The 25416-nt window shown below is 40.3% G+C and overlaps 2 protein-coding genes across 3 annotated transcripts in view; both read right to left on the bottom strand.

The window, feature by feature from the left end:
* The window catches only part of MANBA (mannosidase beta), a 40371-nt gene extending 29642 nt beyond the window's left edge, over positions 1–10729 (bottom strand). The window contains exons 1-4 of the mRNA XM_010217075.2: positions 10091–10729; positions 3765–3859; positions 2996–3101; positions 953–1123 (exon numbers count right to left, since the gene is read on the bottom strand). Coding sequence (XP_010215377.2) covers positions 953–1123; positions 2996–3101; positions 3765–3859; positions 10091–10729 — 1011 coding nt within the window. The remainder of the gene's footprint in view (positions 1–952; positions 1124–2995; positions 3102–3764; positions 3860–10090) is intronic.
* Positions 10730–20760: 10031 nt separating this feature from the next.
* Positions 20761–25416, bottom strand: part of UBE2D3 (ubiquitin conjugating enzyme E2 D3) — a 35560-nt gene continuing 30904 nt past the window's right edge. For both annotated transcript variants that reach the window (XM_088524029.1, XM_088524028.1), the window contains exons 5-7: positions 25134–25239; positions 23714–23807; positions 20761–22277 (exon numbers count right to left, since the gene is read on the bottom strand). In XM_088524029.1, the coding sequence (XP_088380155.1) occupies positions 22232–22277; positions 23714–23807; positions 25134–25239 (246 nt within the window). In that variant the 3' untranslated portion in view covers positions 20761–22231. The remainder of the gene's footprint in view (positions 22278–23713; positions 23808–25133; positions 25240–25416) is intronic.

Below are 25416 nucleotides of genomic sequence, written 5' to 3'. Positions count from 1 at the left end.
AATAAAGACAGCGTCTTAATCCTGAAGAATGCTCCCAAGAGAATATGAAATCTACTTCTCTTAACAAATTCTAAAGGAAGCTAGATTTAGTTCTGTATTAAAAGGATTCTCGTCATTTTTGAGAAGGCTTTAAATGACTTTCTTAAAAAGACCAAAACTCACTTAGCAAGAATGGCATGTGAATAGTAACAAACATGAAAAAAAAAAAAAAGGGAAGAAACTTTAAATAAGGTCACCAGCCACTGCTTCCAACTGCTGCAAAGCTCTCAAATATGTGAGATGCTACACAAATGATACCCTACCCAGACTTACTTTTAAAAGAAGTGAAGCAATGTTTTAATTCAGAGTTTCCGAACTTCACTCATGGTATATTACACTGTTGCTTTTACTGAATGTGCACTTGTAAGCCACCTTTTTAACAACACAACTTCGTAATAAGATGAGAATAGGTCCTCTGTTAGGTAACACTCCTCAGGGCACGTCAGAGCTGCCCAGTATAAATAGCACAGCACATCAGCAACGGCATAAACTCACAAAGCTACTTGGCTGAGATTTTTACAGCCTTGGCAATACCTTCTGGTATTTCTAAACAGTGACCTCTACTGCCAGTACACATTGCTAAACCCGCCCAGTGCATCAAAATACGATTACACATTTCCCTCTGCTATCCTGCTTTCTTAGCAGCAAGTCGTCTTGGTGACTCCTTGAAAAATACAGCCTCTTAAACATTCTTATCACCTAGATATCATTGGCCTGGCTTTGTTACACCTCTTGCATTAGCAGCGTGCTGGATTACGCATTTCTTGGAGGGGCATCAGAAAAGAGTTGCAATGAAAAGTATGTTCAACTAATAACAGTGATACTGCATATTTCAGAATATATCTGTAAGGACAGCACATGGTGACTACTTCTTTTCAGGCCTCAAGCAAGAGAGAGACAATTCTGCCCCTACCTTTCTGATGAAATTAACGTGGCACTCTCCTTTCTGCACAGGTGGAGGGCACGCCGGGGGCACGCTGTATCCCTTGTGGCACCTGCTCTGCTCTGCTGCGTATGAAATGGCTGATAAGAAACGGACTTCAACAAAATTGACCTCCTTAATAATGCGGGTAATATCAAAGTTCTAGGTCAAGAAAAGAGAACAAAGTCATTACAGCTCTGATTTATTTATGAAATTTATAGTCAAGGTCAAGCTGGGATTTTAATACCATACAAACATTATTCAAAAGCATATAAACTTCAGCCTCATCAGGTTTAGGTTTGGGAGGAAAACAAAAAAATATCTCTTAAATGAAAAAAGAAGATGTACACTAAGAGTGAGGATTTGACAAGATTTCTGAGGAAAGCACTTTGCCCACTCTGAGCCTCCACCTCCAGCTGTAGCCCTTTGCTTGCACACAGACCTGCTTGAGAGATGGGGATGGCAGCAGATTCTTCACCTTTCCTCCACGTGCAGAGGTCAGCTGAATCTTTAGAAATGTGTTTTGTTCCCATTCAGATAGCTGCCAGCTACCACAAAGCCTGCAGCTGCCTTTTGCACAAGTGACGCAAAGGCACTTTCATGCTCTCTGCATCCCCATCCCTAAAATGCACAGCTACACTTTCCATGTCAGCCCCAAATAAAGCATTCCAGAGCTTCCTCACTGACTCACAAGATCCCTTCAGTGCAACTGCACAGAGGGATAAATGTTTGGGTTTTCCTGTGCTATCAGGACAATAGGGTTCCAGTGGCTAATACCCAATTCTTCTCTAAACTGCTAATTCATGACAGTCCAAGTCTTGGCACTTGTCCCACCTTGTGAACATCCTTCTAGTATCACCTGTCTCACCTCTTTAGCGGACAGCAGAAAACTGCAAAGTAAACAGCATACTCCACAGGAGCCTTCACAGAGGCTTTCCTGAAGAGGTACTTGTATGGAGCAAGCGAACAACATAGGTGCCTGGATCACAGCAAGCCCAGACTCATCTAATACATTTCACTCCGGTTCTGTACTAAAAGCCATTTTATGAACTGCTACAATCTGCCACGCAATGAAGTTGCAGAAATAGGGGTAAAACAAACCACTACACCATTCTAAGGGCCTGCTACTAGCAATCTTTAAATACCTTCCAAATATTAAAACATATTATTTCATAAGAGCTGGATGAAATTTCTTATTTCACAAATAGCAAAACTAAGTCAGAAAGAACCTAAGAGACTTGTCTTAGGTCACATAGACCCAGGTGTCAGAATCCAGGTCACTCGTCTCTATTGGGCATCTCTGCAATGAAACCTACCAGAATGGTTAAATATCAGGCATAAAGGAAACCAGATTTCTTTTGTGACTCAATTACTCACCTGACAAATAGAAGACAGTGCACCTTTAACTCTTCCTTTATGGTCTCTTTAGGAGAAAGGCAGGGATTTCCCCTTTTACCAGTACCCAGAATCACTTTAAATATTAAAGCTATGAAATTGGTTTCTTGAGACCATTCTACAATGAGCACTCTCATGTTGACATAGGCTAAGCCTAAAGATGCAAGACAGCATTACTAAAACCCCAACATTAAAATTTAAAACCCTATATAAGAAAAAGCATGGAAACACTTATGAAGACTTTGCACCATAGGTTTTTTCATTTCAACATTCATATGCAAACCATTCTAATACCTATTAGTAAGCAGATTTACAGCTAATATAACAGATGAAGGCTCATGTTTGCTTGGATCTGTGACAGGTCCCAAGAAGTAAGACTTATATTACTAGCTGAACTGATCCTTTTGCATTGGTCTTCTTATAAAGAACATTTCCATCTATATCTGACTCTGCTGCTCCTGGAAAGTACACTGTGCTTTCCAGCAGTTAGCTATCTGACTACTCATGCACTTCTCAGGTCAACACTTTCTAAATGCTAGTACCTATTTTCATGTCTACCTGAACAAACTGAAAGTCTCTGGCACAAAAAGCCTTTGAAGAAAAAACAGGAGCGCCTTCAGAAATAAATGTATTACTTACGTATCTGTTGAACATGTTGTCTGTTCTGCCAATAGTGATGTTGTTGATCAGTATTTCTGCTACTGTATCCACTCCTTCAAAAACCAAATTCACTTTTTGCCACTTTCTATAGAAGATGACATATGTGTAAAATTGTTAAGAGTATCTGGAGTTAACACATGGAAAACACAATACACATCCCTGTTATCTTCAGCAGTGATTGTCTCAGTTATCTCCAGAATGTTTGACTTTGTGTAGCTACATAACATTTTTAAATAGTTAAATTAAGATGACACCTGAAGTGGCCCATGTCTGCAACACAGCATGTTTACATACCCACAGATATCAGATGGGCTGGCTTCCAATTAATTTAATTATTACTCACAGTCTGCAATTCATAAATCATTTTTCATAATGGAAAATAATGGGAAAAAAAACAACTACTATAATGTCTTTTAGCAACAGCTTTACAGTTGCATATTATTGTGTATTTTAATCCACATGGAAGTATTAAGTCGATTTCTTAACAGTGAGGGTGACAGAGCACTGGAACAGGCTGCCCAGAGAGGTTGTGGAGTCTCCTTCTCTGGAGATCTTCCAAACCCGCTTGGATGCAGTCCTGTGCCACGTGCTCTAGGTGACCCTGCGTGTGCAGGGGGGTTGGACTGGATGATCTCCAGAGGTCCCTTCCAGCCTTAAGCATTCTATGATTCTATGATTTTGGGCTGATATATTAACAAGCAATTCTGCAAGAAAAATGGCACAGAATTGTTTTAGACACAATGCTTACCTGACATCAAAAGGAGTTTTGAATGTCCTGCTGTAAGTCCAGTTATCCAGCGAGATCCATCTGTACATCACATCATTAAATCTGTAGTATGGATCCTAATAAAAAAAATAGTTTCAACACTTACTTACTAACAGTGTTACTAAATAAAATGCTTCATAATATTCATTAGAGGAGCACTTGTTCTTTCAGACAGTCCGCAAATGCAAAAAAAAAAGTCTTATTTTACCGAGTTCTGGTAGTCCTTTTTGCCTTCAAAGCAATATGTGAAAGCCAAGTTTTAGTAATATTTGGCTGCAACTACATAGGTCAAATCTTGTTTGCTATAATCATTCGTATTTAAAATAGTGGGAGGAGGTTTGGTTTTTACATAAGAAATGTTGAGGCTGGAAATTAAAAAGAAAATCAAAACAGCTTATGACTTAATGGGAGGAACGGAAACATGATCACCCTCATAATGATGGAAAAAGTAAGGGTAATAGAACTGTAAGAGGCACAGAAATAGACTTTTAGACCTCTAGGGATAGCAGTAAACAAATCTCTACTATTTAAAATAATAGCAAATACTCCTATTGATTCTTGTCAAGTGGTCTTGATTCGGTCAGATCAAATGAAAGCGCTGCAGTTGGAGGGAGGGAGGGAGAAAGAGAAGGAACACAGTTTGGTTTGCCGTATGAAATTAAATGACTGCATTTTAGAATTATACCATGAGCCCTTTGGCTTCAAACTGTATTTATTACCCTGCGCTGGGTCACAGTGTTCCTCATCTAGGCTGAAGGGATCAGCTACGTGGACCTGACAAGCCTTGCACCTCACCCACGGGCAGCCAAGGGTAAGGTACTGCGTTACACCTGCCTGTCTGGCAGCTCCAATTGCAGGTAGCTGGGTCACTGACCGACAGTTCAGCTCACAGCCAAACTGCCTTCTCAAACCAAGATCTATCTCTTACGGACTACGTGACTCAAGCACAGTCAAGAAGAACGTGCATAGATTCCCTTTGATAAGTGTTTTCTACAGTACCAATTCAGTTAACTACCTGCTCTGGATACCTAAATTAAACTCTGAAGAAAATTTGCTCAGCTGTTTCATTTGTCTTGCTGAAGATCAGTTTTTCTCCTTATTACAGGATTCGATATACATACTAACAACAGTTTTGGATTTGAACTCCTCTGAAAGACACGTATATCACGTATCTGTTTTTACAACTACTAGGGTCAGGCTCTGTAATATACACACAAACCTGTTTACAGAGCCGAGCGAAATCATAACACTTAAAAGACTGTTCTCAGCAGCCTAATCTCTTCTGGAGTCCCAGAGCAACATGTTATTCCTAGAGCCTCTACAGGGGCAAAGTTGTAACATTCCTCTATGCCACCTTCTTTCGACTGAATTTCTTCCCTACCAAAGGGAATAAAAACCAAGAAGGAAAGCTCTTGTCACTTCAGTAAAACTGTGACCTTATAGATACGGGACTTTCATGCTGGCAGCACAGTGCGTTCTCCAGAAGCTAAGCCATCGTGAGCTTAACAGAACCATTACGATTTCAAACATTTTCATTCCACCCCTTTTACATGCAAAATGCTTGAGGAATACACCTTAAAAAGCACATTTTTAACATTTGCTTTGCTTTAACATTTTGTTTATTTTAGGCCATATTCCAGAAAATGTGTGTGTTAAACTTCAATCATTTCCACTTGGATATGAGGAATAGCTAACAAAAGCACAAGAAGCAAGTTGTAAATGCACTACCATTAGTACATTGTAAAGTCAAAAAACATTTGGTTGGTGGTCAAGCAACCAACACCAGCTTCTGATCAGAGATCAAGACCCTTTGTAGGAATACTGTATTGTTTCTCCCATGAAAGTCTGAAAACTAAGATGTTTATGGAGAAAAGACCTGATAAAGAGAACACCACACTGTGTCTAGCAGCAGAAAGAAATATAAGGATGCTTCATGAGAGGCAGAAATTGCATCATCCGATACAATTACAGCCTTGTACACATGGAGCTGCTTATTTAAATCTACTCAGCCAGTACAGCAGGTTCTTCCAGACAGAGCTTTCATCTGTAATAGTGTCAAGTCTTCAACTTTTAAGAAATGCACTGAGTGCTAAAATATATGCCACAGAAGATGCTAAATGCCCCCAGGTAACTCATATTTTCATACAGCTCTGCAAATAATGTTTTTTCCACACAGGCCTCAAATACAAAATTTTGATAATGGAAACTCACAGCTCTCTGTATCTTTATAGAAAACTTGTAGCTTACTGATACCATTGCTACTTAAAACAGCTCATATGGCACTCAGAAAAGTCATTTAATGCTAACACTGGTTAGTCATTTTAAGCATGACAAATGTTACTAGCAGTAGGATTAGTCATATGGAAATGCTCAAGCAATTTTCTAAGACAGTTAAGGAAAAAAAACAAAAAACAACAACAAAAAAACACAACAGTCTTGTAAGAATGGGAGACGACTACTCCAATAACATGCTAAAGTTACTTACAGTTAATAGTGGGGGGGGGGGAAAAAAAGTATTTTAAGTGCTGGAAAACGTATCTATAGAAGTCACATTGTTTGGATTAAATAGAATTTCACCCCACATGAAATCAGCTCACAATAAAATTAAAGGTTTACTTCAGAAAACTGGATGGAAACACACAAAAAGATACAGACCTTAAAACTCTTATAGGCCCTGTGAGGACGTAATAGACAACAGGAAATACAGTGTTCACGTACTAAACACACCTGACATTCATCATCTCACCGTGTTCATTGGGACCAAGCCCTGAAGGGGTGGAGTTCGCTATAGCAATTTTTAGATGCAGCCACACACAACAGCCTTGTACTTTCCTTTGCCCTGAAATCTGGGGAAAAAATCTGGACTACTCAGTCTCCTTGTCTGGTCTCTGCTCCAAGCTTCAGTGTCAGCAGCAGTAGCAGCAGCAAATAACTTGCTAAGAGGAAGCAAATCCACCCTTACTACAGAGATCAAAAGGAAACATTCCCAGTTCTGATAACAGGGTATCAACAGGACTTCAGAAGAGCACTGGCGGTATGAAACTGCAGACACAGACAAGAGGCTAGATATAAAGTCCTCTTTGCAATGATCTGAAGGGGCTATTTGAAGTGCCATGGCCATTCAAGCTAAGAGACTCCCTCAGGCAGGAAAGGGATGAGACATGAACACATGTGAAGGGAGGCCCAAAGGCCTGGTGAGGCGGCTTTGCCAGCACATCCTGCCCAACACAGCAGCAGCCTCGGGCCCCTGGCATCGAGCTGCTACAGCCTGTATACGTACACTTACCTAAACCCCCATACTCCTTGTCATCTCATAGGCTACAGCATTTACACACTCTCCAGCAAGCTCCGCTTCCCATATTTACAGCTTGAAACGAAGCTGAACTAATCGCAGTGATGAATGGGTTGTATTCTTGAAATGCGGGTTAAGGAATCACATCCTCAAATGATTCATTTTCAGCACTTGCTCCAACAAGGCAGCTAACCGAATGTCACCTTATGTGAGCTACAGCTTAGCACTGAGCCAAACTCTACAGAGCAGTAAAGTTGAAACACAGATACTAGCATGATTAACAAAATATTAATGCACTTTTCTTGACAGCCTTCCTGTACTCTGTTATATGGAAAAAGCTACCATAATTTTATCCATTTTAATGTATCAAAAATTCAAAAGAGAATACCTATTTAAACTTGATTGCTCTTTAAATTTAGTCATATGTTTCACTCGGGCTTTTGAATGTTTCTAGGTGTTTTCCCACAACTTGAAGTACATATATATAACAGAAAACTATATCTTAGTATTTATAAAAAAATTTCATTAACAAAATGCCACATAGCCTATTAGAACCAATGGCATTTGCTGCAATTATTACTTTTCTTTCTCTGAAAAACCTCAACTACTTTAGAGTTGGAAAACGCACAACAATGTATATTAAACAAATGCAGAATAAGTTACTAAAAATAAGCGCTGCTTTTAAGAACTGCAGAAATACCACTTGAAACACGTCAGCCTGTCTCTTCTAATACGTTTGCACAGAGTAACACAGACATAGGACTACAACCACTGCAACTTTCAGTGTCAAGTGTATGCCCTGGTTGTATATGCCAGAACCGTTCTCTGATATGCCAGAGAACGGCATTATCCAGCCCCTATATTTGCTCACCCCCATAATAGTTCTTTATAAATCAAACAGCTAATAACAGCTAATAATATAAAACACCCTTTCTGTATGAGTGCAAGTGGCTGGCAGATGAGAAAATCCCATTACAATAGCCATATTCATCTGATCTCAAATTGTATAGGAGCCACCTGCCAGCAGAAATGGCACCATGCAGTACTGGGACAGTGCCTGCCAGGTGACCATTATTTCTAGCACAGAAAGGCAATGCACAAGCCACCTGCGGATACAACTTGCTTATCACAAGTGTCTAAAAAAACATACCGGGCTGACAGTTTACCCTAAAATAACCTTAGACAGAACGGTTTCTGCCAAGATTTTTTCCAGAGATGTAGTTTTAGCAGTAGATTTGCTACAAGTCTGCAAAATGTATGCATTTCTGCACATACTTTGTACCATGATAGTTAATAGTTACTATCATATAACTATCATATCAATTAACTATCACATCAAAATATTATCATATCAAACTATCATATCAAAATATTAACATATTTTATCTAGCATTTGAATTGTCTTTCTTGAACACAAGAAGAAAACAATTCTTCTGTAGGAAGCTCAGAAGCACCTTCCCCACCAGCATTTTTGAAGATATGCTGTGTATTTGCAAAAAGATGTATTCATTCAATGTACATTTAATAAGCCACAGAGTAAAGGCATCTCTGGGAAGAATGCTAAGCACACCTAGAAAGAGGAGTAACAAACTCTGGATGTCTGAGAGATTCCTCTCAATTCACATGCCCAGCCTGCCCAGCAGATTAGGTACAGCTACAGACAGGCAATCACAAGAATTCCTGGGCAAAATCAGTTTGTGGAGGGCAGATGTGATGCAAGTCCATACCTGTATTCACGTGGACATGTTCTAATGTCCACAAAAAAACATATTTAACTAGCCCAGCAGCCCTGTACCTATCTATCAGCAAGACCTGTGCTGCTGGTCTGCAGGTGGATGAAGCTTTGGTGGATAAAGTAACTACGCACAGCCTTGGGATGCTGCCCGGGCACACGACAGTTCGTGATCACAGCCTCATTCCCAAACACCACACAGTTGTTTAAAATTACAAAAATTACACAGCAACTAGAGTCATTATAGCAATGAACTAAATAATCAAACACAGTTGCTCACTTCACAGGAGCACTTAAATGCGAGTCTTTCATTACGTCATTACCTCGCATGCGTGAGTCACTGCACTGGTTGCAGTTTCCCCTGAATATTATTCACGGCTTTTATAGCAACACCTCACAGCACCAGCAAACACCAGAGATGTCTGGCTTATCCTACGCACTTTTGCACAGGAAAAGCAGCCACAACCCTAGTCACAGACTCATCACACATACTGTACTTGTCCACCTTTTCTAGCTTGTTTCAAAAGGCTCTTTTAACATCTTCATTGCACACATCAAAAATATCCTGCAAATCAGCACGACAATGTTGAAGCAACAGCTCAGAAGGGCTCTACTGATACCTTTGCCGTATTTACCACCAATTTACAGATTGTTTTGGTGTGTTTACCTTTTCATTATTGACTATTTCTTTAATCTGGCCATTTTGCCATCTGCTATTAGCAGTGGGCTTCCCCATGTGCACCAGCATGCAGTAAGGGTAAAAGCAGCCTGCTCCAAGTGGGATCGCTTCATCCATACAGCTCTCTAACTTTAGTTAGGGCAGAGCAGGAGAGCAATCAGAAGAATAAAGAACAAAAAGAGACAATTCATCCATCCTCTTTTTTTTTTTAAATACAGTACAAGAAAAGCAAGATTGAGCCTGCGGTCAATCTGGCAATATAGGCCAAGTGGCATCCTTGAACAACCTGCGACATTATGTCGCACACAGCAGTTTTGATTAACTTGCCATGCTTCTTTTCTCTTTTCCCGATGCGCACTTAAATGCTGCCCCCTGCACTTTTCCTTTCAAAAAAGTATCTTAAATAAACGATGACCCATGTAGTGCCAGGCGATTTGGGCAACATAGGGCTTTTCCAGTTGTTAAGGACTGGAGCGAGGACTTTGCTACAAACACAATAGGGGCCTTTTCTCACAGAAAACAGGCATTTAGGGCCAGGCGCCTGGTGCGGAGTGAGGGGGGCGGGTACCAGCCCTTGACCGCCGGGGACCGGCTGGGTGCCGTACCTGGATGAGGCCGGCGCGGTGCAGGGCGCTGTGGGCGCAGCCCGGCACGTCGCCTCGCAGCGCCACGGAGCCGTTCGCGCTGCGCAGCCGCCAGCTCCCGCCCAGGCTGCGCACCTCCGGGCCGCCCGCCGCCGCCAGCAGCAGCAGCGGCGCCCGCAGCAGCAGCAGCAGCGCGAGGCGGCTCCAGGGCGGCTGGCGGGAGCGGGCAGCAGCCCCGCGCACCGCCGCCATGGCCCCGCGGCACCACGTCCGCGAGCCGGGGCCCTTCCCAGCGCCCCTCCGCGCCGCCCGTTGGCCCTTAACGGCCGCACGGCGCGTGCGCCCCGACCTCCCCGCGCGCCGCCCGTTAGCGGCTACTGCGCGCGCGCGCCCAACGGCCGGGCGCGAGGGGCGGAGTCGCGCGCGCTGAGGCGGCGAGAGCAGAGAGGGGGAAACGGCCCGAGGGAGCTGGGAGGAGGGCAGCTCCGAAGAGCTATGAGGGAACCCTCTTTTCCACTTCAGTCCTTGTATTTCTGTCTTCTCTGTAATTACAGGCTGTAACATCAGAGCGAGGAAGGTGCAGAAACGCTCTGGATGCTGAAGAGTTAATCGCTTAAACGTATACATTTCATACACCAAACCATGCAAGACTAAAAGCATGACTGGTGCATGAAATCACACTGCTGCTCCCACGATAGAGATTAGAGTGAAAGGACAAACTGCAGACAGGAATAGGGATAAAGTAGAGGGTTTTTTTTTTTTCCTGCTTCTATATCGCTTCTAGCTTTCACACAACGAACAACACATCGTAGGAATCTACGCTAGACATACTATTAAAACATTATTGAGCATTTTACATTTCTCATGCTGATCCCTTGGGCTGACAATACTGCATTTTAATTCAGGAGGGAATGCCAACCCTTCAGTGCTTTTATTAAAGCAAGTATACAATGTATAGCCACAGAAAGTATACAAGGTACATAACCACAGATGATTTTTTCACACACATGCAGGGGGACACGTTTCTAAGAAACATTAGTCCTAGAAGAGAAAGAGTAGTTGAACCTCTCTCTCTCTTTTTTCCTTTTTCTTTTCTTTTTTCTAAGTAGCTGTGCGTTTTTAAGAATAGTTATAGATTGAATAACCTATGTTCGGTATATGGGACCTGTATTTTTATTTGGCGAATTTTAGTTCAATTCCCAGCAACATTCTAGTGATAGCGGCAAAATAAATAAATAAAATTATAGAAGACTGAGTTACCCTAAGTATCTTAATTAGCTTCACTCTTTCCACAATTCAGTCTAAATTAGTATCTACCTTCTCACCTTTAAAAGTACCCGGTACATTAACAGCATAAGGTCTTGTTCTGCTTCTGCTATCATCTATCAGTGAGCAACACAAAACAGCTTGCTGGGCTATCCCACAACTCGGTGCATTTTTCTTAAAAACTTAATTCAACTACACAACACCCAAAGCCTTTAAACACTGTGGCCATACTGTAAGGACCTTGCAAGATATAATTTCTCAAGGAGCACACTTAGAGAAAATTGATTTTTTTAAATACTGCTGAGGAACAACTGCAAGCTGTCTCTCCCTCCGCCCCCCAAGCTTTTTCAGCAAGTCATGTGGTGGCTTCCCAGTAAGGAGGAGGAAACTGCATTTCAAGATGTTTACTGCACTTCCGTGTTTTCTTTGCCTTTTTTTTTTTTCCTTCTGAAGACTGACTGGAGCAACACACACACATACAGACACACACAGAGGCTAAAAACAATGCTGTAATTAGGCATTCCGAGAACATGCTGTTTCCTTGTTCAAGGCTTATAATTAAGTTGAATCATGTCTCATTTTCAGGTCTCAGTTTAAGGGTTTATTTTGTTTGTTTGAGGGTATTTTTAAACAAATGACTTCTTTTTTTTCCCTCTCTTTTCTACTATTTAAAAATAAAGCTAGAGCCTTAAAGACTGTAGTTTTATCTTCCGAACTTTCAAGACACACAGCAAGGTCTTTTGTGTGGTTTTCCTTTGTTTTGCACCATATTCCATCCCCTTCTGAAACAGCGCAAATTTAAGCGGTTACTACAGTCCTTACTTTAGGAGACTGCAAGTCCATACTCTTTATCAACTAAGACAAAAATCCTAACACAAAACCATGGCTTCTGTTCTGGGAAGCAATTCAGAGCGGTTCTATTGAAGCTGCCCCAATTCTGCAGCGTTAATCCAGAAGCCTTTTGTTTCCAATTACTATGCAATCTCTATCATTGTGACAGGCTGTGGATGTTTTCCTCTTTCAAATTCAAGTTCAGTGAGTTCAGGCAAAGGTTTTAAACAAACAGGTTCCCACAGATTTGGCAGCAGTAGTTTTAAGATATTACTGCCCCCACCTGTCCATCCTGCACTATTCTTCTCCAAAAGTTCCCACCTTCAAAGCAAACGAGGGTGCTCTGTCCACACAAGTCCCTGCCACCTTTTTTTTTGACAACCTTGAACTACCACAAAGTAAAACAACCAAAAAGTCATCTGCTTCGAGGAGCAAGACAGATGCAGACGTGCTGGATAAATACCCCGGTAAAACAGGACTGCTTTTTGCCTCACTGCGCTCACCTTTGAACAACACAATGCATCTTTGTGACAGCTTTAGCCCCAAAATACAGCTCCTCAGAAGAGTAGAGTTCTCTGGTTCCTGACTGACTCTGCCAAGCATTTAACTACTACGCAAATGGTTTTTCTCTAGGGCTGGCATGAAGGCTGATAAAGTAAATGCTACAGGGAGGCCTTCCAGCTCTGGATTTGTAAAGGATGGCTAGGGAAAACAAACAAACAAAAAAACAGATTTCAGACATTATTCTATATTAATCTTGAATTCCATCCAAAAAGGACGTTACAAATAAAATAAGGAAATAAATTAACATTGCTTTTAGATGAGGACACGATTAATGCATCACTAGAACAAGACTTTGTACAGGGCTATCATGAGTCAAATACAAAATCAGAATCATAAATGGTAGATCTGAAGTTTAGCTTATAATTATTTGCAAAATCTGTAGGTCATTGCAAGGCCATTTCCTCAGCAAACAAAATTATCCAGCACTAGTAATCATGAACAATTCAAAATAAGTATGTGGAAAGGATACCGCTCTAGGCAAATATTACATGAAAAGGAAAAAGAAAAAAAAGTAGTAATTTAAAAATTAAATATGCAAAAAGGCAGCAGATACCACCATACCCTTAAACTTCATCAGCTATCCAGAGGCAAACATCTATATTTGTACCTCGCATAACACCTTGCTTTGAGATGGGCTGAAACCACAGGATTTTGGTTTCACATCATCTCCTTCTGAGGTGCAGGCACAAAAGGCCTAAGTAGCCCGCATGACTACATTTCTAAAGACAGATTCTTCAGAAAATGGATTTCCCACAGCCTTTATACATTTTTCCCCGCACACACTTTATAAACAATTCTAAAACAAACTTGTTCTATTTAAAAGCTTATATAACACTGAACACGTTGGGGACAACACTAAGAAACAGCTTGCTTAGCCTTTCCTAAAAGCCTAAAACTAGAGAGTCACCTGTAACCACAAAGAATGCATGACTTGTCCCTAAACAGCTGAAACCAAATCCCTCAAAATACGGGTGTCAGAAGTAACGAACTGGTTCTCCTATGACGAAGTCTGAGAGGCCTCCTTGTGTCTTCCTAAGGCCGCAAAGCTGTCCTGGCCTTTTGCCAGCTGAGCGCAGGACATACCAGACAGATGAGAATGAAATGTATATCCATCCTGCTGTCGTAATGAATGCTTCCCGGGCAGGTACATATTATGAGGATGTCATTAAAGATTTATAGCTGGGGAACTGCGTGAGTAAACCAAAATGGATTTGGAGTAGCTGGACACTTGGCAGCCGTGTTTCTCCTCCTAGCTTGGTCATTCCAGGCAAGGCACTCGGGCAGCTCACGGCCTCAGCGCCTCAGAGTGAGGAGCAAGCAGGGGCAGCTCCACCAAACTCACTAGCTCATATTCTGCCCACTTATTTCAGTAAAAGCGACCCAAATATGAGCAGCAGGGAAAATGCAAAATAACTACTGAAAACTGTTGGTTCTCAAGAGCCACTTTCCCCCACCTTCCACCAAGATGAACGATTATTCTAGCACCTACAAGAATGGCCAGAAGTCTTCATCAGCAGGGTCCCTGCTGCAGCAACTCAGGTACCACCGACACAACAGCATAAGCTAAGAGTCTGCGACTGTACAAGTCGTCTTCACTTGCCAAAATGATTCCAGTGCAAACTCCTTAAATAATCATACCGCATCCTCATGCAACCAGGATGCTACACACTACACCGCTCGTTACACTGCCACAAATGGCTCCAGCATTAAGAGGTACAAAAATTGACTCACGATAATTAAGTTCAATACAGGCTACCTTCTACTTAACATCTTAGTACACAAAAATATGTATTAGAAATGAATATTATTTTCTGCACTGGAAGAGAATGTGGATGAATTTCTTTTATTACAATTTTCTTGTTTTGGTACCAGCCAAAAGGTGAGAGCATTGACAGGTGCACTGAACAGCTGTATGGCCAACCACAGACACTGAAAAGAGCTACTGCCAGTGTCCCAGCTGCATTTTCTCACTGCTGGGACTGCAGTTCGTTGGAAAGGCTTTTAAGAGAGAATCTTTAAAATAAGAAGGAAAAAAAAAAAAAAAAGGCTAGAAGTGCCTAGAACCCTCCTCTTACTGAACCACTAAGATTATTTCAGCAAGTGCAAAAAAATCATGAGGGAGTTCAGCTAGCATAAACTGGTATATATTTACTCATTTAAGCAGACCTGTGTTATAAGCTTCTGTTAACCATTTGTATCTAAATATTCAGCATGCATTTTGATCTCTAAAACATTTCACAAAAGTGACAAGATATGATGACAGTAGTTCAAGTTGTAATTAGTAGTGAGCTAAAGAACTAGCAGACACGTAAGTTTGTGGCCCCTTTTAAGTAATAATAAACAAAATCCAGCAAATACTTATGTCAGAAGGCTGTCAAAGGGCTGCTTCATCACAGAAATAAAAATCATGATCCCAAAAGTATATAAGCACTTGCAAAATCTGTTTATTGTTAAAGGTTAAGATGTGAAAGCGTCTTGAAAACTAAACCCATCAATAAAAGCAAAGTGGTTCCACAGTCCTAGTTATATGCTCACTCCCTCACAATTTTTTTGAATAAATGGTCAGGTAGGGATTTATTAGGAGTGGTCATACTGAGAAATAAAAGTTTAAATGCCTGAAGTTCCTTGAAGAATTCCAAACACATTAAAAAAAAAAAAATCAAAAAGAGCAAATGGCAGCAGCAAAAAAAAAAAAAAATTAAAATGCTGTTTTATGTGTTGTGTTCTGTAGGCACTCTTTTTTTCTGAGGTAGTTCAATATGCCTATCAAGGTTATAAATTGTTTTTTTTTTTTTTTTTCCTCAGTATTCCCTTCCACCTCCTCGATCCTTGGTCTTGGCCATGAAACGTTACAACGTTTCAAGCTTCCTTCTGCTTTGGAAGTGAACATTGGATAGCTGAATATTGACCTGAGAAGGCCACTGGCTCATTGAAAGGAGTCACTGAGTGCTCAGCAAGCATCCTGGTGGCCATTTGAACCGAGATTTTTTCAAGACCTCTTGTGTTTTGTTGTGTTTTCCTAACACCGCAGATGCTGATCCACTGTTTATTCTTCGCTGACTTCCCGGCAACGATCCATGATCTTGTAACCACAAGCTATGATTACCGCCGCTTCCTCCAGCCGCGCTCTGCTGCAGGAGCTTATCTGCGAGCTGCAGCTGGCTCCGAAGGTGCAGCCCGGCTGCCCTCTGTACTGCCCACACCCTAAATTACTCATCATACATGCGTCAGCTCATGCCGCATCATAACTTTTCTTAAAAAAATTTACGCGAGACTGACAATATTGAGATCCTCCAGCATTTCTGCGCTCTAGATTGCTAAACCTAGCATACAGCCCTTGCTCCACCTTTAGTCATCTAACCTAAAAAATTTAAGCAAGCTTACTCAGCACTTTTTTTTTTTTAATGCACTGCAAACTCCAGTCAAAACATTCCTAGCAATCTTTCCTTCCCCTCAACACAGGTACCCCTTTTCTCTGGCTTCATGTTTTTGTACCTCCTGAAACACTACTCGCTATAGCAAATGCATAAAATCCTAGCCCAAATATCAGAGGCATTTAGAGTTCCCCACCAAAACAGTCTCATTTCCACGCCACATCAGTGAAGGTGGCAAAAAGCACAAGAGTGGGTCAAAGGAAAAAGAAACACAGAGAAGTGCAGGCTTCTAAAAGGTAGACAAGCAGCACACTGAGGCTGTGGGAGGAAAAAATGAGGTTAGGAGGCCTGACTGGTCAACTACAAGGCACTGCTGCAACTGGTCTCTGACCCTGGGAACGTGAGATGTTCCAGCTTAACTTAAGCAGCAAATGGCAACTTCTCTTCTTGTCTTCCTGCTTTCTTCGTAGCACAGCTTGATAAGTGTGTCTGGTGAGTTGAGACATCAGCATGCCAAAAAAAAAAAAAAAAAAAAAAAAAGACATTTCAAGGAAATGGTTTGACATCCACATGTTTGAAGGTAACTAGCCCATGCCTCTCACAACCCTGTCTTCCCATCTTTTTCTGCTCTGCAAGCTTAGAACAGATAACTAACAGTTGCATTAGCATCTCAAAAGAAAACTGCAATGAAAAGCATTTTTCAAGCTTATCTGCAATTCCTTAAAGCTTACTAGAGTCTTCTTGTCATCTATAGTTAGTCCAAGCAATGCACTTTTACTTCCTTCCCATGCTATAAACCAAAAAATATAGCAATGAAAACTAATGTCTTCTACACAGAATTCTGAGCATACAGCGCAGCACTTAGGAATTAGAGGTGGAAGCAGCATGTACGAGCTACAGGCAGGAAAAAAATGGCTAAAGTAATAACACCCACCTAGCCATCTTTTTCAATTGCCTATGATTGTGTGGCCATACCTTTAAGCATAGCTTTCAGTAAGTCCCATCCTCATGAAACGCAACTCAAACTGTAAAGACATTAATAAAAAAGCAGCTAATACAGTCAATAGTACAATTAATTACATGGTCATAATTAATTTACATGGGAAAGTTTTGCCCCTTATACTGCTTCTTGGTCTGCATTTGTCCTTCAAAAGCTCTTTGTTCAGCTTAGAAACGATTTCCAAGCAAACCATAAACCCCAAACCCACTTTTATAATATAAGAAATGGGGCCAAAGGAGGCTTACACTAGAATAAATCATGTGTAGCTAAGTTTGCACTTTGGCTTACACATCTCAGCCTTCCTTCATAGACACACCATGAGAAACTCTGTTCTGCTGTTTAGAGCAACGCTACTTACGAACATAAAACCTGGTATCTAAGTGCATACCAAGCTCCCTTCACTATTTATGTAAAGCTATCAGTATTGAGCATCCCAACTCTCTAATAATGATTGTATCCCTGAAACTGTATAATCCTTAAAACTAACTTACAAGACTTAAGAGCCACTACCACACTACAAAAAATTACCATAATAGTTGTGAAAAGGGAAGCATCTGCAGTGCCAAGTTCATTCTGTATTTTCGGAGGCTTATTTTTATTTCTATTACACCTAATGGAACAAGAAATTTACAGAACCAAACACTGGTTTAATATACACTAATGGCAGACTGCCTTTATAAGGTCAAGCAGTAAGATTTTTTGCTCACAGATGATAGCATCACTGAATCGAGAAAAACCTTCTCCAAACATCATGCATTTCCCTGACATCTGTGTTAACTGACTTGGCTAATGCATTTGTATATAGTTTCTCCTCTTCAGCCTTTCAAAAAAACCCCAGGACCTCGCAGAAGCAAGCACTGGGTGTTCTAACAGATGTCTCCCGAAACACTGAGGAGTGAAATCATCACCAGGCTTCATAGCAGAGAAACAAAAGAGCAGTGTCCTAACCCTTAGCATAGAAGGGCAGAGGTGGGCAAACACTGAATGAAAAATCCCCTCAAAATAACAAACAAGTAACTGGCACTTCTAAACTCGCACAGCTTTTAAGACATGTATATCAATTACAGAAATTAAACACAGAGGCCTGAAAAAAAAATCTTACACTTTTTAAGAGGCTTTCCTTGTAGACACAGAAGTCAGAACAACCTTCAGTCACAAATACTGAAATCAATTTTCCAGAAAGAACCTATCCACTCTAAAGAAGCACAAATCAGCACCACAGCCCAGAAGCAGCCTTGTTTCTCAAGTTCGTTAGTCCTCCTACGGGAACTGACAGTGATATGTTCATCAAAGCTCTTTTGAATAAGGAGATCTAAACTTCTTACTCCAATAAGGGCATCCTAAACATTGCAATAGGAAAAAAACAAACAACAACAACAAAGAAAGTTAATTATTACAAAACTTTCAATTTCTAAAACTATATATGAATTAGTAACTTAACTCAGCTGCTACATTCAACTATCAGTTTTAGTGGCATGGAGAAAAATCTGTAAACCTGCTTTGATTGCAAGAATTCAGCATTTTTTGAAACAGGGATCTTTGCCAGACATCCTTTGAAAAGAAAAACAACTTAAATATTACCTTATGTTGAGATGTCCTGTCAAATTCACTGTCGCATTTTAACTTCTGGCAGCTATCACTGTAAAGACTACACTTATCACTTCTTCTAGCTTAACGGGGCCAGACAGCTGCTCTAGAAATAGTTACAACAGCGTAAGATGCTGCTGCTGCTCACCTGGAAGCTGCTAAGCCCTTTGCCAGGGCTGCCTCACGCGGAACAGACCTCCTTGCAGACTCACCTCACTGTGGGATAAAAAGCTGCTTAGTCTGAACTGTCCCTGAAGAAGGCCGAGCATTTGCTTCTATGGGCACAGCACCTACGTTACTGCAGCATTAAGTACGGAGAAAAGCAATCACAGTTTATGGCCACTGGCAAAACAACCACAGAGAGCAACTTAAATACCTTATCTATATACACCTACAAAAGCTATATCCTGAATTATTCTTCCTAAAGCCAAGCCTTAACTACTACGCTTCAACAAGCTAACCTGGACACCGCAAATCACAATTTATCAGCTTTCTTATGCCCCATGCTTTTGAATCCAGTTAAGTTTTACGCTAGACTGCAGGAGCTATCATGACAGCAGCACATTTGCACGTTACGGTAAGATGGGCTGAGTCTAGCTGCCCGTCCTTCCCTGTTGTCCCATCTTTCTATATTGTGCTTTTAATCTAATTCCCACTTTACCACACTTTCTCCCCCCACCACATTGCTCCAGCATTTTAGCCAACATGCAACCCTCAGCCTCACTGTAAACATTTCAGTCATAATCCCAAACACCTTTTAAATGTGAAAAATTGCCTATCGTGGGCAGTAGCCAACAATCCTCCAATTATGGTGAAGACTCTGGAGTAAAATAGCATCCATTCAATGACACTGAGAACTGAACAGCTTAAATCAGACAAATTATTCCTGACAATAGCAGCTTTTTGTTTTTAAAGCTTTAGGAGATTACAGCGCAGTCTGTATCCTAATGAAGTGACCTCAATACCTTCAGGGCCTTTATTGATTATAGATTATTGGTCTCTATTGTCCTAGTGCCAATTTGTTGCACAAAACTCAGCGAGACGTGCTTGCCTGCGCCTGGTTCACACATCCGAAACTACAAACCAGCCAAGGAAAGAAATCAAGGGTAATTTTCCCACATTCAATGGATCTATAAAACTTGCTTTGGATGATGATGCTTGTAACTGACTATTTTCCTAATAATGAAGAATTAGAAATAAAATGACCAGGTAGAACCGATGGGAGGCTGCAAAAATAAATAAAATTACAGACGTACACGAGAAGGTACAGTGGCCAAGCAAGGCATCTCTCCTCTATGCAATATATTACCTGTGGGCTGCTCCATCTTCTCCTTCCCCTCCCTCCCTCATGCACCCCTCCACCCCATTCAGTTATCTAAAATCTGGCACCTTAACACCTCCCAAGAGGTCGGCCTCATCATCACACGAGAAAAGAGCCAAAGCACCAAAATTAACACAATCAGCAACAAGGTGGGAGGAACAAGTTTGCCAGCTTGTAAGCGTAAGTTTTTATCTCAACCATTATACTAGGCAACCACACTGTAGGTGTATCCTATTCCAAGAAAAGTTTATAAAGAACTAAAAACCTTTGGTTAGTAAAGCAGAAATACTGCAGGAACTCCAACTCCATTAACAAGTTTAAGAAAAGAACATTTCAGTTAAGAGAACCCAAGTTTCCTAATGTCAAGCCAGCTAGAAGCTTTTTTTTTTTCCACTCTTCAAGTTCACCTTCATATTTTAAAACCAGAACAAACCATGTCCAAACTACATATTCAAATTTTTATAAAAATTAAGGTTTAACATTTATTTTACATCTAGCTTTCCACATCCATGTGGGGACAAGGAATCAGAATGTACATAACTATAAGCAGTGCAAAAGTGGTGCCAGTGCGAAGTCACAGATGCACAATAAACTGATAGTACAAGACTAGAGAAAACAAAGCTATGGATGGTAAGAATGGAGACCAAAAAACCAACCAAGGAAAAACATGAAGGGCAGGAAACAGGAGAGCCGGATGCTTAGTAATGCCCTTGCTGCTGCAGAGATAAACTAATGGCACAAGACAATGTTTCTTGTAGAACAAAAATCCAATAGCAATGAGTCTTTATTCACGTTTAGTCACCTGACATGAGGAAAGTGTCTGTTGCATTAAAATAATCATTAATGTAAATGGCCGCATGGCTGAACAAGTCCTTTTCAATGGTAACAAACATCCCACATAGTGAAGTCACTTCAACACAGCCTCATGACAATTCCCACATCAAAACAGTACTTTATTTTATATTTTTTTGCCTCATCATTACTCCCACATTAAGATCTTTCAGCTGTCAAGCGTACAAGGTGAAGAAAAAGGTTCTCAGTCAGCAAACACAGGTGCATCAGGAAGCATCTCCACAACACACCACTTCAGATCTGCTGGGTCCCAAGTCCATCCTCGAACGCTGGGCTCCCAGCACCAGGTGTAGCACCCAGCTACAGCTACACTACTACGTTAGCTTATTAATTCTGCATACATCAGGCTGAACAATGTGTCAACCTGCAACAGACTGAGTATTATAACTGAAAATGGCAAAAAATTCGCTCTATCGAACTTTACATCATTATTTGATGTTAAACAATGAGGCAAATCCCAACAGTATATACAAAAACCAGCTTTGCTTTTACAAAAGATTTTGTTTCCCATATTGATTAATCCAGGCAGCTAACTCATTGGTTTATGCAACTTTATTGAAGAAAATAAATCAATTACTAGCAGAGCTATTAGTTGATCACTCATCCATTGACAACTTGCATCATTTATTCAGTGCTATAATAAACAGTGTTTTGGAAGACAGATTAACTAATAGCTCCAAGCCTCCTAACAAAATTTAAATGAATTACAAAAATGTTCTTAGACCCTATTTTGGAATACAAGGGATGTTTGACTTCCAATTTCCATTCTCTGTAAAACAAGAACTGGTCATTCCTTTATTGACATGCATAAGATACATCACATTTTCTGTTCTGCTGATGCTATAGATTCAGTACCAATTCTCCAGACACATCAGTTATGAGCAAAAGAATATAGCAAAACCTCAGTTCTCTAACACTGGTAGGTTTAGAACAAGATGGATGTTGCTACAGCAATATTACTTCTTTGATGGGAGAAAAATGAACATCCATCTCCCCACCCCCCTTCAGGTGATATCTTCAGCATCTGTTAGAGCAGTGAGGATTTTTTTTTTTTTTTTAGATCTCATAACCAAGTTAGAATGAAGACATTGGCCACATAATACACATGCTCCATTAAAAAAAAATCTGAATCTTGGGCAATTGTTCTTGTGTAACTACTTTACAGATTCTAAAAGCAGTTATTGTCCAAAGCTGGAAGAACTAAAGTCTTCTCAGATGAGCATGTGCATGAATGGAAGGAGGTAAACAAAAAAATAAAAAAAGATGAGGTCTGATAGGGGAGCAGCCGGATAAGAAAATCAAAAAAGGAACAGTAATTTAAAGTTTATTCCAGCTATAATGCAGGTTATTCTGACTTTAAGGTAGCATCACATGGCATACTTCTGAGTCCATTCCCGAGATATTCTGTTGTACCTACAAGGAAAAATGGAATTAATGACAGCATTAAAAACAGGTAAACAATAAATTCGTATTTTATTCCCACCTCCCTATTCTTCATCACTTTAAGAGAAGTTTCTTTCTATACTAATAGAAACTGAAACAAAAACCTGAACAAATCGCACCCTAGACTGACTTGGGTATTTTCTAATTTGCATAAAATACTTCAAATCTAAAATGAGCAGATTTGCCAGAGGTATGTTGCAAAAGATTACTGAAAGGGAAGGAATAGAGATCACCTGTGGTGAGAGGGGTAAGGGAAGTGTTTGGTTTAAATAGAGTCCTTATCATTACTATTATTGAGTATCACATGCCATCAGTAAAGATTACTTGATTAATAGTATCACTGGATACAGAATGTATGCCAACTTTCCTATTTTTGAGTAGGATAACAATAGGCATCTCTTCATGCTCAGAAATCCCTTTTCACATTAATATACTGCTCAAGCAATTTTTTAAGTAGTGACAGTTTCTTAAGTACAGTACAGTACTTCCACAGGAACTGAGCTGACAATTAGTTTAAATTTAACTCCATGCTTGTCAGTAGCAAGTTAATTTTCAGCTATACAAGCAGATCATAATCTCTCTATATTTTGCTAGTCTAAAATATGTAGAAGTCAAGACAATGCTGACTAACAGAAAGTTTAAATTTGGATAGTTTAAATTCATGCATCTCTATGCATGAGGTCTGATTACAGAGCACTGTTTCCAGGGCATCATTTTTAATGAAGTTCTGACAAAATCTGGATAAATACTTACCAGAACAAGTTCACAAGCTAGCTCAAAATTTGCTAATTATTTCATATGGTCTTTTCTTTCTTTCTTTTTTTTTGTTTGTTTGTTTGCCATGCAAGAGCAGTATCTGTGAGAAATAGTGACTAGCCAATACATTTCACACTAACCACAGACCAAGCTATTAAATATTCAAGTCCAGTAACTGGTGCATCCATTATCTGTTAGTTAATCCAGTGCCTTAAAGAATGCAGCACTCAAGTGCTGACAAGTTTCCATTTTGTTGAATGCACCATAATGTGCAGATATTCTTACCCTACAGCATAGCGTATCTCTCTGTCCACTCTCTTGCTAACCTCTTGTACCTAATTGGACAAGTATATTTAGCATTAATATAAAACCAAAGGCTAATTTCATGTAAGTTTGCTATTCAAGCATAGTAAGCCAGTTGGTAGGCAACACACACTTTCAAATACTGCCACATTTGAGAAAAAGCTACTCTCTCCCTCCCGCCCTGCCACAGCTTCAAAGATACTAAGTCCCTTTGTTTTTACACTACCAATAGATATCTCTTACACCAACCCAGATTTTCACAAAAGACACAGTCAATACAACTGCTGTCGGACAGAGCATTCTTCACAAAGTGTGTTGGAGTACATCTTGCGTAACTCTGTACTTACTTGTCTCTGTCTGTTTTATAGATACGTGCAATCTCTGGCACTAGTGGGTCATCTGGATTTGGATCACATAACAGTGAACAAATGGATAAGAGAACTGTAAAAAAAATAAATAAAACACCTCAATAGCAAAACAGGAGCAAGGATGTCAGAGACATTGGCACACGGCTCTGTGTTAAGATAACGACTGCATGCTAAGGGGCTCAAAAAACCTATTCCCGATACATGCCTGAAGTAAATTCATAGTTTACTCTAAATAAAAAAATCCCAAGTGAGTTAAAATTCCCAAGAACTATTTGCTTCCCATTTCCCAATACTCACAGCCTTCAGCAAACAGACACAAAAGTAGCATAATTGTCCCCTGAACTATGATGCAAGGTAGCAGCTAACTAAAGCACACTACTGTGTGTTCTGATGGTCACCATGTTCCATGCTTTTCATCCCTGGAATCAGCACTTTCCTCAGACGCCATTCTTTCACTGCTGTCTGAGAGCGCAACACCCTGACCTACACTGCTAAAACTACACATAAGTTGTAAAATAAAGGATTGCTAGCGAGAAACACTGTTGTAGGTCACTACAGGATCTGCATCCTCTACTCACAGCAGCTTTAAAATAAAAAAAGAAAACAGTGGCAATGTTAAAACATGGAGAATTTAGATTCAAATAGCAAACATACTTCTTCAATAGATAATAATTACTAGTTTTGTAGTTAAAGAAGCACTTTTTGAAGCCATAGTGACCAGTGTAAACAGGCAAACACACACAATTCTACCTTCATGAAAATACTTGAAAACTGGCATTTACTATAATGAAATGAGGAAAGCTACAAAGCTGAACTTGTGCTGCAGTAGAAGTTTATCCTGAAGTGCAGTTAACAAGCCCAGTCAACACCACTGCACAGAAGAGATGTGCGTATCAATGGTATCCATTTCCTTTTATTTCTCTGTCCAGATACATGTCAGTGTAAGTCAAAATGTAATTCTAAGCGGACTGAAATGTTCCTAAGCTACTCAGACTTCATTATCAAAAGCTGACCTGGAACAAGCCATCTTTAAATTGCTAAGCAAGGATACATCAACGTGCAAACAAGCTGTTCCTCAGCCTTAGCTTTAACACACCACCACAGCCCTGCTTCAGTCTACATGCTGGCAATCCCCTCTGGGACCAAGCTAGTAAGCACTGCTAAAAATACTGATGCAAATAAGTGGCCAGACAAGGCCTTAAACAGCCATGTAAGCAGAAGGTGTTTGAAAAAACAAACATCCATTAAAAATGCAGTAAGATATCGTTACCAAAGTGGCAAAACACATGCTAGAATGACTAAGAGAAAAATCAAGAGACAGGAATGGGGACTCGAGACAATCAAAGCTAAAAACAGTATTCAACACAAGATGGAAACATTTCCCCTTCAGAAAAGTTACCTTTAGAAATAGTTAAAGCAGGAGACCACTGTGATCTTAGAATATCGAGACAAATGCTGCCATTACTGTTAATATTTGGATGATAGATTCTTGTTGTAAATGCAACCTATAAAGGAAAGAAAAAAGAAAAAGGTGTGTTTCAGTCAGTGACAATTACAATGTCACTTTCTTTTCAACCAAACTATTAGTCAACTCAATTTGTTCTAAAAGAAAAGGAAGAATTTAACAGGCAGGCTGCATCACAGAGTCACAGAAATGCAACCAAGACAGCAGCCTCTGGATG

The sequence above is a fragment of the Tinamus guttatus genome, unplaced genomic scaffold (genome assembly GCF_059628265.1).
Source record: "Tinamus guttatus ecotype Peru unplaced genomic scaffold, ASM5962826v1 Tinamus_guttatus_pri_ptg000202l, whole genome shotgun sequence".
Lineage (NCBI taxonomy): Eukaryota > Metazoa > Chordata > Aves > Tinamiformes > Tinamidae > Tinamus > Tinamus guttatus.
Note: the sequence above shows the minus strand (reverse complement) of the source record. Positions and strands in the feature narration are given on the sequence as shown.